Source organism: Microtus oregoni, unplaced genomic scaffold, assembly GCF_018167655.1.
Source record: "Microtus oregoni isolate MIOR12 unplaced genomic scaffold, Mior012 000032F_ref0000030, whole genome shotgun sequence".
Classification (NCBI taxonomy): domain Eukaryota; kingdom Metazoa; phylum Chordata; class Mammalia; order Rodentia; family Cricetidae; genus Microtus; species Microtus oregoni.
The window spans coordinates 7,069,849-7,085,076 of NW_024543091.1; the positions used below are offsets into that span (position 1 = coordinate 7,069,849).

General features: G+C 38.6%; 1 protein-coding gene across 5 annotated transcripts in view; it reads right to left on the bottom strand.

Annotated features, from left to right (window-relative positions):
• Myo6 (myosin VI) overlaps positions 1-15,228 on the bottom strand; it is a 132,836-nt gene that overhangs the window by 57,939 nt on the left and 59,669 nt on the right. For all 5 annotated transcript variants that reach the window (XM_041679386.1, XM_041679385.1, XM_041679384.1 and 2 more), the window contains exons 4-9: positions 13,956-14,029; positions 11,335-11,464; positions 3,909-4,014; positions 1,836-1,891; positions 1,277-1,374; positions 451-615 (exon numbers count right to left, since the gene is read on the bottom strand). In XM_041679386.1, coding sequence (XP_041535320.1) covers positions 451-615; positions 1,277-1,374; positions 1,836-1,891; positions 3,909-4,014; positions 11,335-11,464; positions 13,956-14,029 — 629 coding nt within the window. The remainder of the gene's footprint in view (positions 1-450; positions 616-1,276; positions 1,375-1,835; positions 1,892-3,908; positions 4,015-11,334; positions 11,465-13,955; positions 14,030-15,228) is intronic.

Consider the following 15,228-nt stretch of genomic DNA (forward strand, 5'->3'; position numbering starts at 1 on the left):
CAGGTATCCATGGGAGGTGCAGGGAATCGATGCCTTGGCGCCTTCTGGATACTAGATACCAAAGTTTACAAACCCCTTAAAACAGCATCACACTTGTACATGATCTACATATACACAGCCTATCAAAAACTTTATATTACATGAAAACTGTTTATAATCCTTACTACAATATAAATGCTCTGTGAGGGAATATTATCCCTTGTTGTTTAGTAAAAATAATAATGAACTAATACAAGCTCAGTATAGATGTATTCTTTATCATCCCAAGTATTTTCAATTCATGATTAGTTAAGCCTAAGATGTAAAATCTGCAGATTCAGAAGCCCACTGTATTTCATTTACTGTAAGTTAGGTACAAATACAACTAGGTATCAAAATACAGTGAGTTTTAGCACTGAGAGGGTAAACAATTTACAAACTTCATGTGAAATTTATTTTCCTTCAACTTACCCGAAAATTATCTGGGGAACTCAAGTGCAGCTTCTCCCTAATGTCTTCTGAAGCCCCAGCGCACAACCTGTAGAATATATGGTAATTGCGCTCCTCTTTGCCTTGAACACAGATCCTAGACTTCTCTAGGAGATAGTGAGAAACAAATCCTCCAACGACTGAGCTCTAAAAGTCAAGAGAGAAAAAAGATTCTTGCATTTATGGGATTGAAATACAACTTAATGTTCATTTTATCTTTTCTAATAAACATTTGCTTGTCAAATAAGTTAAAATATTTAGCAAATACTGCAAAGAAATATCTAATGAGTATTTCTGCAGTTCATCCTTCATTTTAAACACTGTTCCCCAGTCTCCATCCTGATCCTTTAGCTTTGGAGCCTCTGCAGCATCCGAACTGACTATGTGGTGGGCCCAGTGTCCACAGCAGCCCACAGATGGATGCCGAAGGCTCTCATATTGCATCACCCTCACCTCATGCTGAGAAGACACTAACTGCCCTGACGTCATCGTTATAGACCACACAGACCCACAAATACACGCATCACTATATCATGCTGCACCCCATGAACACATACATTATCCCGTATCAAAACAACAAAAGGATCAAATATGAAAAAATAACTACAAAGCTATGATTGATAATGCAGCCAAATTCAATATTTTGATTTTAAACTGATAGACATTCTGAAGTCATTCTAAATACACACACACTAATAATTACAATAATAATATTCTCAGAAAGGACTGTACTAATTAAATTCTAATAAGACCCTTACACTTGCCACAAACATTTCCCAAATGTATCCCACACGCAGCTTTCATTTACCTTTTCATTGAAATGAATTTCCACGAATTTCCCAAATCGACTGCTGTTATTGTTACGAACAGTCTTTGCGTTTCCAAAAGCTTCCAATAGTGGGTTAGCTATCCAAAAAGAAAAGAAAATGTTTCATCAAAAACATCACAAGAAAGGCATGAGGAAAAACTATGGAGCGACATACATATTACATCTCCACAGGGAAAAAAAATGGGAGGAATCGATGAATAAATGCTTTTAGAAATATTAATATGGAAGAACTATCAAGTAATGTCAAATTCCACAAGTGTTAAATGTTCACCCAATGTCCTGGTTTTACTTTTGATTGACAAGTGGACAGGATCTAGGGTCATCTAGGAGAAAAAGCCTCTGGCAGAGAGAAAGACAATAGGTTAGTTACCAGATCAGTATGAAGACATACTGATAGTTAATCATAGCTGGGCAAAGATTTATAGAAGATGGAAAGGTTCTTCCACCTCTAGAAGAAAAGCACTGTAGACCACAGATAAGAAGATTCTTCTAAGTTAACTTCAGATATATCTAATTAAAAAATAAAAATCAACAATACCTTCAACAATTCTATCATCAATATCTTGACCAGTGCCATAAGATTCTGTCAGGTATCTATTTAAAATACAAGATTAAAAAAAACTTGAATAATAACTGAGTACAATATATTTATAAATTTACTATGTAATACATACCAAACTGAAACATGGGTCATCATTGTAACTGCTTAGTTATTTTTAATTTTGATTACATTTTTATTTATGTTTCTGTATGTGTCTTGTGTGGGCATATGCAGGTCATGGAATTATATTTTTAAGCTTTTTGGAAATATTCTGATTTTTAACAAATTTTCAACTAGGTTTACATAAGTATCTTAATTAACTATTTAACTTAATAACTATATACATTTACATAACAAATAGAAACTTTCATATCCACCATGAAAAAACTAAGAACTGTAATAGATTAAAAATAACATTGATAAAAAACAATTCATGATGTGCTGGTTCTAGCAGTATCTTCACCACTAAATTTAACTTTCTTGAGTTTGTGTGGTGATACACATTGATCACCAACTCCATAGGACCTGGAATCATCTAGAAAGCAGGTCCATGGCCATGTCTGTGAGGGATGGATTGGTTAGATAACTGAAGTGGGAAGACCCACCCTGGACGTGAGTGACAACATTCCATGTGCTGGGATCCTGGACCACATAGAGAAGATCCAAAAGGCTAGGCATAGCACTCATTCATCCCTCCCTGCTCCCCGACTGTGGATGCAATGTGACCAGCTTCTGCCAGCATGCCTTCTCCACCGTGGTGTATTTGAACCCTTGAACCAAGAACCAACATGAACCTTTCTTCTCTTAACTCCTTCTCATCTGATTTTTTGTCACAGCAATGAGATGATTTACAGTATTTAAATTGAAAGAATGAAACTATAGTCCTGAGGTAATGTTCCCTCCTCTCTTAAAATGTTATGATTGTACACCAAATGTTGAGAGTTTTATATGATGGCAGAAAAGGGGATCTGATGAGAGAAGGTATAAGAGAAAGTCTAAACAAAAAGTTGTTTCAAAGATATTTCATAGCATCAACATTGAGAATAGAATGTCCACTTGGATTCTGAAGGAATACTCTTAGGTTTCTCATTGCCTAGCCAGCACTAACTTCTTAGAGAATCCTCCAAAACATAATACACCACAGCCAGCTTCCTACAACATAGAGATTGCCTTCCATATAAGATGTTTATTTCTTCCAAACTATTCCATAAGGAATGCAATGGTATTAAAAGTCAATCTGCTTAAATACCCTGTCATTACCCCCTACTGACTCTCTCTCCCTCTCTCTCAAAACTGCACTATTCACAATAGCCAATAGACAGAAACAATCCAACTGCCTATCAACACATGTACAAATGCAGCAAATACAATAGTTCCCTGCAATGAAATTTATTCAGCCCTAAAATTCATGAAGGAAATTCTAATGCATACTATAACATAGAACACATATTATAACATGGATTATATATATATATATTTTAAGAGACAGGGTCTTACTAAGTTTTCTTAGCTCCCATTCCCTTGAAAGGAAAGTGATCTTCCTGCCTCAATCTCTCAAGAAGCTGAGTGTGTGCGTCTGTGTGTATGTGTGTAGACATATAGGCAGGCACATGTCACTATAACCAGCTCAAACATGAGTGAATCACATATTGAACTAAATGAAATAAGGAAGTCACTGAAAGATTAATACTATATGATGCCACTTAAACCAAGTACTTAGAGAAATGCATAGAAACCCAAAAGAGAACAATGGTTCTGGGGAAGTACTATTTTATTTATGTACTTTTTATAAAAATTACAGCATCTGGGGAGTACTATTTTATTTATGCACTATTTATTGAGTACAGCATCTGGAGAGTACTATTTTATTTATGTACTATTTAATGAGTGCAGCTCCCATTTTGTGAGATGAGGAACATAAACAACACAATGACACGGATGTGATGACATGAATGTCCCTCATGCTGCTGAACTTCAAAACGGGTACTTGGCAAACTCAGTGTTACACATTTTTTACTATGAAAATAATGTCAGACTGCTCAAAACACTGCAGATTAGCTAAATACTCACCTTAGAACAAACTTTGTATTTTCTGTTTTGCCAGCTCCCGATTCTCCAGACACAATGATAGACTGGCTCATCTTGAGCACCTTCATGTCTCGAAAAGCCTTATCAGCTGCAGGCAAAGCAATACAGTAATATAGCAAGCTAAGTTATTGGCAAGAGTTTACTCTAGGGGCCTTTACTCCTAAAGAAGTCATGAATGTGTGTTCAAAGATAAAGTCATCCAAAAGGTTTCTGTATTTACTTGTAAGGTTCCTAACAGCTAAGTAATAAAAAATCCAAACATCTCAAGATTGTGCTAGATTGTCTCCACACTGAGTTTTGGCTCAGCTCAAATACCAGAGTAGAGCTGCAGAGAGACAGGAAATGCTCAGTGCACATAGATAATGAGGTCTCCAGTGAAAAGCAAGAAGGAATGAGCTTCCAATTAGAAATTTGGCAACTGTACCCATTGTGAGAGAGAAAAACAACTGAAAAATAAATCTAGGGAATGATATTTTCAGCTCCATCCACTGACCTGAAAATTTTATAAATGCATTTCCATTCACAGCTGAGTGAGGAAACCCAGACCCAGAGAGAACATCACATGATTTCTTTCATTTGTGGGTGTTAACCTTGAATCTCCAGATGTGTGTGTGTGTCTCATTTGCAATAACCACAGCAGTCAAAAAATTAGTAGGGAATCATCAGGAAGTGGGGCTTTCAGGGGAGGGAAAATATGATGCAGTAACATAAAGGGGAATGGATGGAACAAGGATGGTTAAATGGGGGTAAGGAATGGGAGGGAGCATAAAAGCGGAAATAGGGGAGAGGGTAGGGAGTGGGAGGGCAGGGTAAAGGAGAGAATATGGGGAGAGATAACACACTAAAGACCTTCTAAAAGCAGTCATGAAAATCTTCCTAGAAGCTTCCTAGAATATAAACATACACATATAAGAAGAGCTTAAATGGAGTTACCCTCTAATGGGGCAACAATGCCCTATTAGATACGATAGGCTAACAAATTAAAAGCCCGAAGTCAGAATATGTTACCTCATTGTTGGCCATTGAAGTCCCAAAGACTCCAAATATTGCCTGAAAATTCTTATTACTCCAGACCTTGACAGTAAAGACCCTTATCACATACCTGAGTCAGAAAATATGAAGAAATCAAGCTGGTACTGCCTTGGATGAAAGCTTCATCCCTATTGGCTAACATTCTTAGGTCTGGGAGGTGCTAAGGAATCCAAGCTTATGCAGATGTGAACCCTGCAAACATCAATGACAATGTGCCTGGCAAGACAGGCCCACTGGTGCAGCAGTGGCATGGAAGTCATAAAAGTAACAAACCATTTTCTGCTTGGACTAAAGGCGCTCAGCACCAGATGAAACCCATAGCTGGCGCAATTATCAGGACCAAGAACCTGTGGCTATGCAGATCATAGGACCTAGCGAGTAATCTACTCCTGTTACTCTGCTAATAAGAGATAATATTTTTTAAAAGATATAATATACCAACCCCTAACTACTTCTCATTATATCCACAGATTACTGCAGCTCTCAAGATTCATCAGAAAAGGTTCTTTTTTAAAAAATCCTATATATTTTTATCTTATGTGTATTGATGTTTTGACTGAATATATGTTAAGTGTGCCACATATGTATGTGCCTACAGAGACCAGAAGAGGGCATCAGATCCCTCTAGAACAATAGTTTACAGGTGTTTGTGAGCTACCATGTGGGTGCTTGGAGCCAAACAAGGGTCAGCAAGGCTCTTAACCACTGGTCTATCTTCCCAGCTCAAGAAGTTTCTTTTGGCATTCGATGGTGATTAACACAGATTGCCACAATTGGTCAAGGTTCAGAGAGTAATGATTGTGGAAGTCTCAGCCCTAAGTAGAGCAACTATATCACAACCCCATCCTCCCAAGGCTCAGGGATCACTGCAGAAGAGGAGGCAGAAAGGGTGCAATAGCAAAGGCAGCAGCAGATGACTATAAGGTCATAACAGTGTTGGATACAAGAGGAGAAATTGTGGAGCACACACAAGACCTGTGCAAGCTCGGCCCAGACAGAATCCCAGTGTGGAGGGGGAGAGGTGGGCGCGAAGTTCCATCACTAGCTGAGGAGCTGCTGGTAATTCATGGCTGCCAGAAGAGGGAGAGCTGACTTCTTGAAAGGTATGTCCCTTGTAGGTCTAACATGCTCCAGAAGGTGGCCACATGCCTAAGAGTGGAGGGCCAGCACTAACGGCGCTTAGTGTAGCTTTACAAAGAAAAAGAATGAAGACACAAGTAGGGTGGGGATGGAATTGGGGAACTGATCTGGGAGGAGAGGAGTGAGGGTGGTGAATCTGAACAAAACACAAAGTACAAAATCTCAGAACTAATAAAAATATTTAAAAACTAAACCTATGCAATTTTGCTCTCTGTACTATTAAATTTAAAAATTGTACAGAATGTGTTAACATTTCTAAGATAGGCAAAATTAAATTGCTTTAAGCCTCCCTAACTTAGTATTATTTATATAGAATCTTCAGCTATCTTCCTTACACTACAAGAAATGAAGCTGTAGGGCTGGAGAGATGGCTCAGAGGGTAAGAGCACTGGCTGCTCTTCCAGAGGACCTGAGTTCAATTCCCAGCAACCACATGGTGGCTCACAGCCATCTGTAATGAGATCTGGTGCCCTATTCTGGCCTGCAGGTGTACATGGAAGGAATGTTGTATACGTAATAAATAATCTTTTCAAAAAAAAAAACAAGAAATGAAGCTGTAATGGCTTAAATGTTTAGATTACACAAACTAAGCACAATGAATTCTGTCGCTGTGACTAAACAGAAAATGAAGTCAAAAATTAGTTCCCCCAGAGGTCTTCTGAGCAAAATTAGTTACTCTCTGAAGGGTAAATATCACATTTTCCCTCATGTGACTTGAAAGCAAAAGGGAGACTAACTTGGAAAGAGGAGGGATCAGCAAGAAAGGAGAGAGGGACAACAAGGGATAAAGAAGAGGAGACCATGAGAAAAAATACATGGTATAATTTCCTTTGAAAATGTCACCATGAACTGATTTTTACACAGTGAACGTTAAAAAAAAAAAATAGTTCCAAAGCAAGTTGGCTCAAGAAGACAACTTGTGCTTCCCATACAAACAAAAATAGCTTTACAAATGGATTTTACTCTAAGAATAATCTACAAACAGTGTTGCGTGGGTATTCCCACCAGTCCACTGTGATCGAAGCATCTGCCTGCAGAGAAATGCTGCTGGCAGGCAGAAGGACATTTGGGAAGGAGGACCCAGTACGAGGCCCTTGGGTAACTAGGGATATACTCTGAGGAATTCCCCTAAGCTTGCTTAAAAGGAGCCTGCGAGCTTCTCTTGGGGTTGCCATTTGCTTATTTGCTGTTTGACCTCTTGCATTCCTGTGAAAATAAATAAATGCTCCTGTTGATTGCATACATGCCTGGTGGTCTTTTGTGGGACTTCACGTGGACCCTAACACTGGTTATATCTGACTACAAAGGCTTTGCCAACATATCCTGAATTTGTCAGGATACGGGTAGAACATAAGCTCTAATTTCTGATCATCCACTCCGCCCCTCTGCACCTCCAAACCAGGGTCTTCAGGATGAGGGCTGAGAAGGTCAAGACAGACACTATTGTTCTCCCACTTAAGCTCCTCAGTCATTTGAAATTCTGCCATTTTACATAAAAAGCTATGGAGCAAGATAATGCAAAGAAGAAGCCTGCTATAACAGCTCTTCGAGTCTTGCCATGCCATGATAGCACACGCCTTTCCCAGCACTCAGGAGGCAGAAGTAGGTGGATCTCTGAGTTCAAGGCCAGCCTGGTCTACAGCGTGAGTTCCAGGACAGCTAAGGCTGTTACACAGAAAAACATTTGTCTCAAAAAAGAACAATAACAAAAACAAAACCAGAAACAAACAAAAATCCCTAGTTCCAGTCTGGCTCAGGTAACATATTTACAAGCGATGCCCAAGCTAAGACAGAAGGAGGCCTTGTCTCAGAGCTGTAAAGGAGACCACCTTGGAGATGCACTTGATCATAAGGATTGAAACATACCATTAGAACCAGGCCTGATGACACACCAGCAATCCCAGAACTCAGAAGGAAGAGGCAGAAAGATCAGGATTCCAAAGCTAGCCTGGTGTCTCTGTCTCTCTCTCTCTCTCTCTCTCTCTCTCTCTCTCTCTCTCTCTCTCTCTTCCTCTCAAAAAAAAAGTACTATTAAGTTGTCTTCTATTATGCCTACTTTCAATGGGGCAGACACACCTCAGAGGCCACAGGCATTTGATAAATAATGCATGGCTGGCCCATGAGTTGCCTGCAAAAATATTAGATCCTCCCTGAGTAGGATACATGCTCAAACAACACTAACACCCAAAAGGCATACATGTCTTGCAAAATATGTATTCAATGCATGGTATCTTTCATTAAATAATAAACTAACTAGGAGAACAGCATTTGCAACCTGGCACCTGAAGGACTGGCCAGGCATGTGACCAGTATCTGTGACCTGACCCATGAAGGACTACCCAGGGGTGTGCCAGGAATCTGAGAGCCTGGGAAGAAACACTGCCACCAACGCTAGGGAGAGTACACTCAGACTTTATCCCCACCCAGTTCTCTCCCCTGTGTATCTGTCCTTCTTCTCTGTTTAGCAGCCACTCTACCAGACAGCTCTGCTCTCTTATCTTTCCCATCTCTTTCCATCTCCCTCTTTCTTCCCCTTCTCTTCTTTTGTTTTCCTTTAACCATCCCTTTCCCTCTTTTGTTTTCCTTCTGATTGTCTTTCCCACACACCATGTGCTAGCCTAATGTGTGGGTCTCCACGCCTCAGCCACTTTAGGCTGGAACTCTTTTAGGTTATTTGATAGCTGTATTCCCCTCTCTTTTCATTCTATCTGTAAGCCTGCAAGCATTTCTGCTACAATCAAGACCAAGGCAAGAGTTTCCACTTTCTCCACTCTTATCAATATAGTGCTTCAAGTCTTGGTTATAGAAATAACACAAGAGAAAGAAACAAAAGAAACATAAATAGAAACATTAGTCAGCATTAACAAATGATACGACAGTATAGGAAACCCTAGAGCATGCTGCAGAAAACTCCTGGGGCACTTTCAGAAATGTGACAGGACATAAAATAAACATACAAAACTCAGTAACCTTTTCATACACCAATAACAAGCATGCTGAGAAATAAATCAAGGAAATAATTCCCTGTGTAGTTGCCTTGAAGAATAAAATAAAATGCCTAGGACAGACAGGACAAACCTAACTAAGGCAGTGAAAACTTTCCAACCTGAGAAGACATTGAAAAGGGTACCAGAAGAGTGGAAAGACCTCCCATGCTCACAGATGGTAACAATCATATTATGAATATGGCTATACTCCCAAAATCAATCAACAGATTTAAAGCAATATTTATAAAATGACATTCTTCGCATAAGTAGAAAAGAAATCTTAAAATTCATATAGGAATACAAAACATTCCAGATAAATAAATCAATCTTAGGCAAGAACAATAGTTGAGACCATCATATTTGATTTCAAGTTGTATTACAGACTAATAATAATAATAATAACAAAAGACAGCATAGTACAGGCACATAGATCAATAGAATAGAATGCAGAACCCAGATACAAACCACCTAATTTTTTTTTATAAAGGTGCCAAAAATATACCCTGGAGAAAAAGACAGTCCCTCATTCACATGTAGAAGAATGAAGCCCAATCCTTATTTCTCACCCCATTCAAAAATCAGGTCTAAATATATGAAAACTCTTAGTGTGAGACCTGAAAGTCTGAAGCTGTTAGAGGAAAAGGCCAACCAAACACAAGATATGGCACAGGCAGAGGCTTTCTGAGTGGTCCCGAAGCAGTCTCCAGTCACTTCCAGTCACTCGGGAATTAATGCCAACAACTGGCAAATATGATCCCGTGAGCTCAATGAGCTTCTTCTACATGTCAAAGGAAACACTGATTAGGTGAAGAGACAGCCAACACAGCGGGATGAGATCTTTTCCAGCTAGATATATAAATAATAGATAGACTATACAAAGATCTTAAGGAAGGGGGCAGAAAGAACGTAAGGGCCAGGAAAAAAGATGGGGAGAAAAGTGGAATGCTGACTGCCGGGCATGAAGGACATGGCTGTCCCAATCCTGAACCCATACCAGTTATGATTAACGGCACAACACGGAGCTGTTAAAAACACCCTCTCATGGAAGGGAAAGAACTCCCAGAGCTCCACCTCTTCCTAAGGATTTACACACAGTCAATGGTTGCTGCGGAGGCAGAGACATTTTTTCTAGTAATATAGCCATGATAAGGTGCCCACGCTCCTATAAACAAAACTAATTAAATCCATTGGGTCACACACAAAAAAGGGTGAGATTGGAACAGGAAGAAGATTAGTGGGAGTGGTAATGGGTGAGTATCATCAAAATACAATATGCACACATATATGAAAACATCATAATGAAAAAATTAAGTACACTTAATATATGCAAACAAAAAGGAAACACTTAAACACTGCTGGTGGGAATGTCAACTAGTACAGCCTCTATGGAAATCAGTATAACAGTTCCTCAAAAAAATAAAAAATAAACAAGTAAAGCTATTACCATAGCTCAGTAAAGTACTTGCCATGCAAGCCCAGCAACCTGAGTTTGATCCCTAGAACACATGTAAAAGTAGAAGAGAAACAAATTGACCTCCACACATGACCCACTCCAAGTTATCCTCTGACCTCCACACATGCACCTTGCCACACGCAACCTTGCATGTGCACACGTGTGCGTGTACACACACACACACACACACACACACACATACAGTTTTTTAAAAAATAAAAACAACAGTAGATTTACCAATCCTGGGTGTTTACCCAAGAGACTCCAAGTCAAGAGATCACAGAGTTACTTGCACACCAGTGTTTACCAGAGCCCAATTCACAACACCTAAGTTCTTTTACTAACCTAGGTGTCCACAACATAGAATAGATAAGGAAAATGTGCTATGGAAAATTTTCCAGCCATAAAGAAAAACAAAATTACATCATTTGCAGGAAAACAGATTTAACTGGAGATCATCAAAGTAAGCAAAACTGAGGCAGTCTCGTGTTCTCTCTCCTATGCGGTTTCTATGTTACACAGATACAGAAAATCACATAGGCAGACATTATATCAAAGCAGAGGTGAAGCTCTCTAGGGAACAAAGTGGACTAACAAAAGGAGGAGGGTAGAGAAGGGGCGAGTGCGGGGTGTGAGGGAGGGTGGAGGAAGGGTGCATATATCCAACAAACAGTAAACAGCTGCATAAAAACATCCTGATATAGCACAGTAACATTACAATGAATCTCAAAACAACTGAAAAATCAAGTAAATTTGTATGATATGAGAAAAGACAAGAATTAAAAATATAACTTACCAATTGCAAAGACATGAGGTGGCATCGTCCCAAGAGATTTTCCTTGATAGGACTTTATTGTATCTGAAGAATATATTTTAGGAATATCAAAGTATGGATTCACTGCAATCAGAATGTTGGCGACATATGTCTAAGTAGGAAAAGCAGAAAAAGGAAATTTCCATGTATTACTTTCCTTCAAAACTAAACAAGGCAAACAGGAGAAATATTCAATGGACAGAAACCTTCAATTCTCATACAAACAAGACTTCGCAATCTACATTTCTAGCCCTAAGTTAAATATTTTCTGATTTTACAGAGTCCACTATTTCTCAAGTTCCAAAGAAATACTTAATTCCAAATAAATGTCCTTATGCTGTCATTCAACAGTCATTTCAAAGTCAACACCTTAAAAAAAAAAAGATTATACTTTACCATGTCCCTATGACTCATTAAAAAAAAAAAAATACCTTCCCATCATTCTCCCGGGTGATGGCTTCACCACATACTGAATCTACCTAGAGTCCACAAGCTGGGTCCCACAGCTCATCTCAGGCCACAGGTATCCTCAGACTATTCACCACAACACTAAAGCATTTAAACGATCTTCTAGCTCAGTCTGAGCCTCCCTGTCAATGAATGCTTGGGAGTGAAACAGCTCTGATGTGACCACTTGGTCATGGGAGTTCTGCAGAACACCACACGCTAACCACTGGCGGGTAACTGTTCCATGAGCAACTTCAACTTCCTTTTAAAATTGAAATTTAATTTGGTATTTAAAGGCCATAATAATGTACTAATAGAATTTATAAAACTTCTACTTGGGGAGATAGAGAGTTGTAGCTTAGTAACACTGGCAAAACCGAGGCATACAAGGCCCTACTTCTCTCCTTTCTTTCCAACTGTGGAAGAGAAGTGCTGTAAAAATCCTGCGTTCTCAAACTGCTAAATGCACACAAAGTCCCCAAAGATGCTTCCTGGAGACGAGTGGTGATGAGGACAGAAGGGACTGGAGAGCTGGCTCAGCACTGTCTGCTCAAACAAAGGAGCCAGATTTGGCTCCCAGAAGCCTCTTCGGACCTCCACAGGCACTAGTCACATACAGGCTGCACATACATACAATCAGGAAAAACACACATACACATAAAATAAAAAAGAAATAAATCCCTAAAAATGATGACAAAAAGTTTGATCAGAGATTTCAGTAACATGAAAATGTTAAATGAGGCTCAACTATTGTTTTAATCAAATCTAACTACCAAAAAAGCTTAAATTATTACTCTAAATTGCTTCCTTCCCATAATTATGCATCTATATAAATATCAATTGATACATTTATTTAGATTTTATAATAATAACAGATTCATTTATGGGTTGCCCACCATCTCATGATTTTATAACCAAAAGGTCTAACTGGCTAGGAGAAGAGGACATGCCACTCCTGACTTCAGGCTACCTGACAACTCTGGTCCTCACGCTCTACTCAGAAGAGGCAGTCCCCAGTTATATCCAAATTGATTTTCACTGATTTACAAGTTAAACCGTTTCAACAGGCTTTAAAATTTTGCTGCTTCAATATCTAAAACAACACTCAGTGAACGTTAGAGTCTGTTCAATCACAAGTTATAAACAGAATAAACTTCACCTCTGAAAACACTTCTACCCAAGAATACCTATATTCACACCTAAACTGACTCTTTAGTCAGTTGAACGTATGGGGTAAAATGGAAGGAAGTGGAGTCTTAGCATGCACAGCCAGGAGACAAGCAGATTCTTTGGAAAAGACCACGCTAGTTCTATTTCCAAGCTGTCACTACTTGGACAGATGGCAAAGACTAGATGTAATTTAGTCAGAATTAAGTAAGTACAATTAGGCAAATTGATAGTGATATAAAAGATTAAGACTGTCATTTGATCTTGTAAGTGTCAAAGAAGCCATGTGCATCCTTCGTTCAAAAATAATGAAGCCCATCTTTATAACAGGATACCAGAGTGTGGTAATCCATCTCCAGCCAACAAAAGAATCTACAACCAGGTCAGAACATTATAAAATCTCATCTGTGCCCAATGAATAATGATAATTAAAACACAGTAGCTAAATATCCATCTGAATTATCGGAGACTAACTACTTACAACAGAAGCATTGTCTTTCTTTGTGTTTAATGGTCTGTACATTTAAGAACCAGAATGTAAGGAATAATGAAATCCTACAGTTATTTAGGCTCCATGATCAGCATTCTTGTCTATCTGATACTTCTTCAGCTACTGCCTTCTATTGAACTTACTTAATTTTCCTCATTTAGCTTTCTTTTTAACTTCAGTACATATATGTCGCCTTAAATTCTCTGCACGGTGTAAAAAGTGAAATTAAACAGATGTGTAAACATATACCAAAAATAAACTCTAAAATAGTTTTAACCACTCAAATTGAACCTTTGTAAGTCCAATAATTGGTTCTCTGAATTCATTATCTTATTCTGTAAACTGTATTAAGTACCCACTGTGTACCAGGTTCATGGGAGCTCTGTTTGGAGAGCATGCATTAGAACTCTCATGTACACTCAGACCACGCAGGGAAAAAGTAAATGTTCCATGTGAGACAATTACCCACAAAAACTAAAGTCATTGGTTAAATACTTACATAGATTCTGTCTTTACTGTACCGAACTTTGACATTATGGAGGAGTGTGGCTTCATTTAAGTACATCAGTGAACCTAAGAGAAAATTTTAGAGAGTTGAAATAAAGATTAAAAATAAAGCTCATTACACATAATCACTCTGATTCCCATTTAAAATTCACTTGTTAGGGTAGATTTAATATAGTGTTTTTTAGAACACAGGTACACATAAACCCCATGGGCTAGTACAAAACAAATCCATCTGGGGTACGTTGCATTGGTAGAACATTTGCCTAAAATAAATCTTGTTCATTACATCTGTAAGAATTATAGACGATACATTCCAGCTAGGGGAGTTACATATAGTGAGTACCAGTGATATATTCTGCTGAGGTCAAGTTTAAATGTCAACTATCAATCAAGTGGAAAGAACTACTGTATCCATTTAGGACCCTACAAAGTGAGCTACTAATCCAGTTCAATGCTAGAAGCTTACCGATAAAAGAGAAACCATACTGATTTAGAATAATAAGAATAATAGAATAATAAGGGTCATTTGGATATCATGATGACTGATAAAAGGAGAGTCAGGCCAAAGAGATATCATGCATCCAGCATATTTATGAGTTAAGTTCAAAATCAGAACAAACACCTTGTTCTCTGTTCTGTTGCAGCGATCCATCCCAAGTTCTTCCCTACCTAGTCCCTATGCACTCCCATCTCCTATGCTTCATTTCCACGACAAGCCAGAGCAGAACGTACGCTCATTGGCTTGCTGTTGCGACCACAATTCTATCAGTTATCCAAACTGAAAACAGTAGTCAACATCAGAGCTATCTCTTCTTTCTCCCACTTGAAGTCAGTTTCTAAATCTCCACATCACATAAAGAAAGATACAACCCACAGCCAGATTCATGGTAAGTATCCTACTGTTAACACAACCTGAATCCCTGACTTGTCTCTCCCTCCTTGTCTACAGCCCCATTGCTGTGCAGGATGGCTGTGAAGGTCACCCTACCTCTTTCGTAGTTAGAGTGACTTCTATTTGTCTATGGCTTTCATCTCTATTCTCCCTAGTCCAGACTGTGGAGTGCATTAAGTAGACTAGAGCACTAACTAAATCTCTCTCCATCTCAGAGAACACTGCTGGGGCTCAACTACAAACATTCACCTTAAACTCCATATAAAGCTGTTATTAAACATGCATTCAAATGGTCATTTTTATGATTTTCTATAACCTTTTCTAATATCTAACTTGTACACAACATTTTTATGATTTTCTATAACCTGTTTTA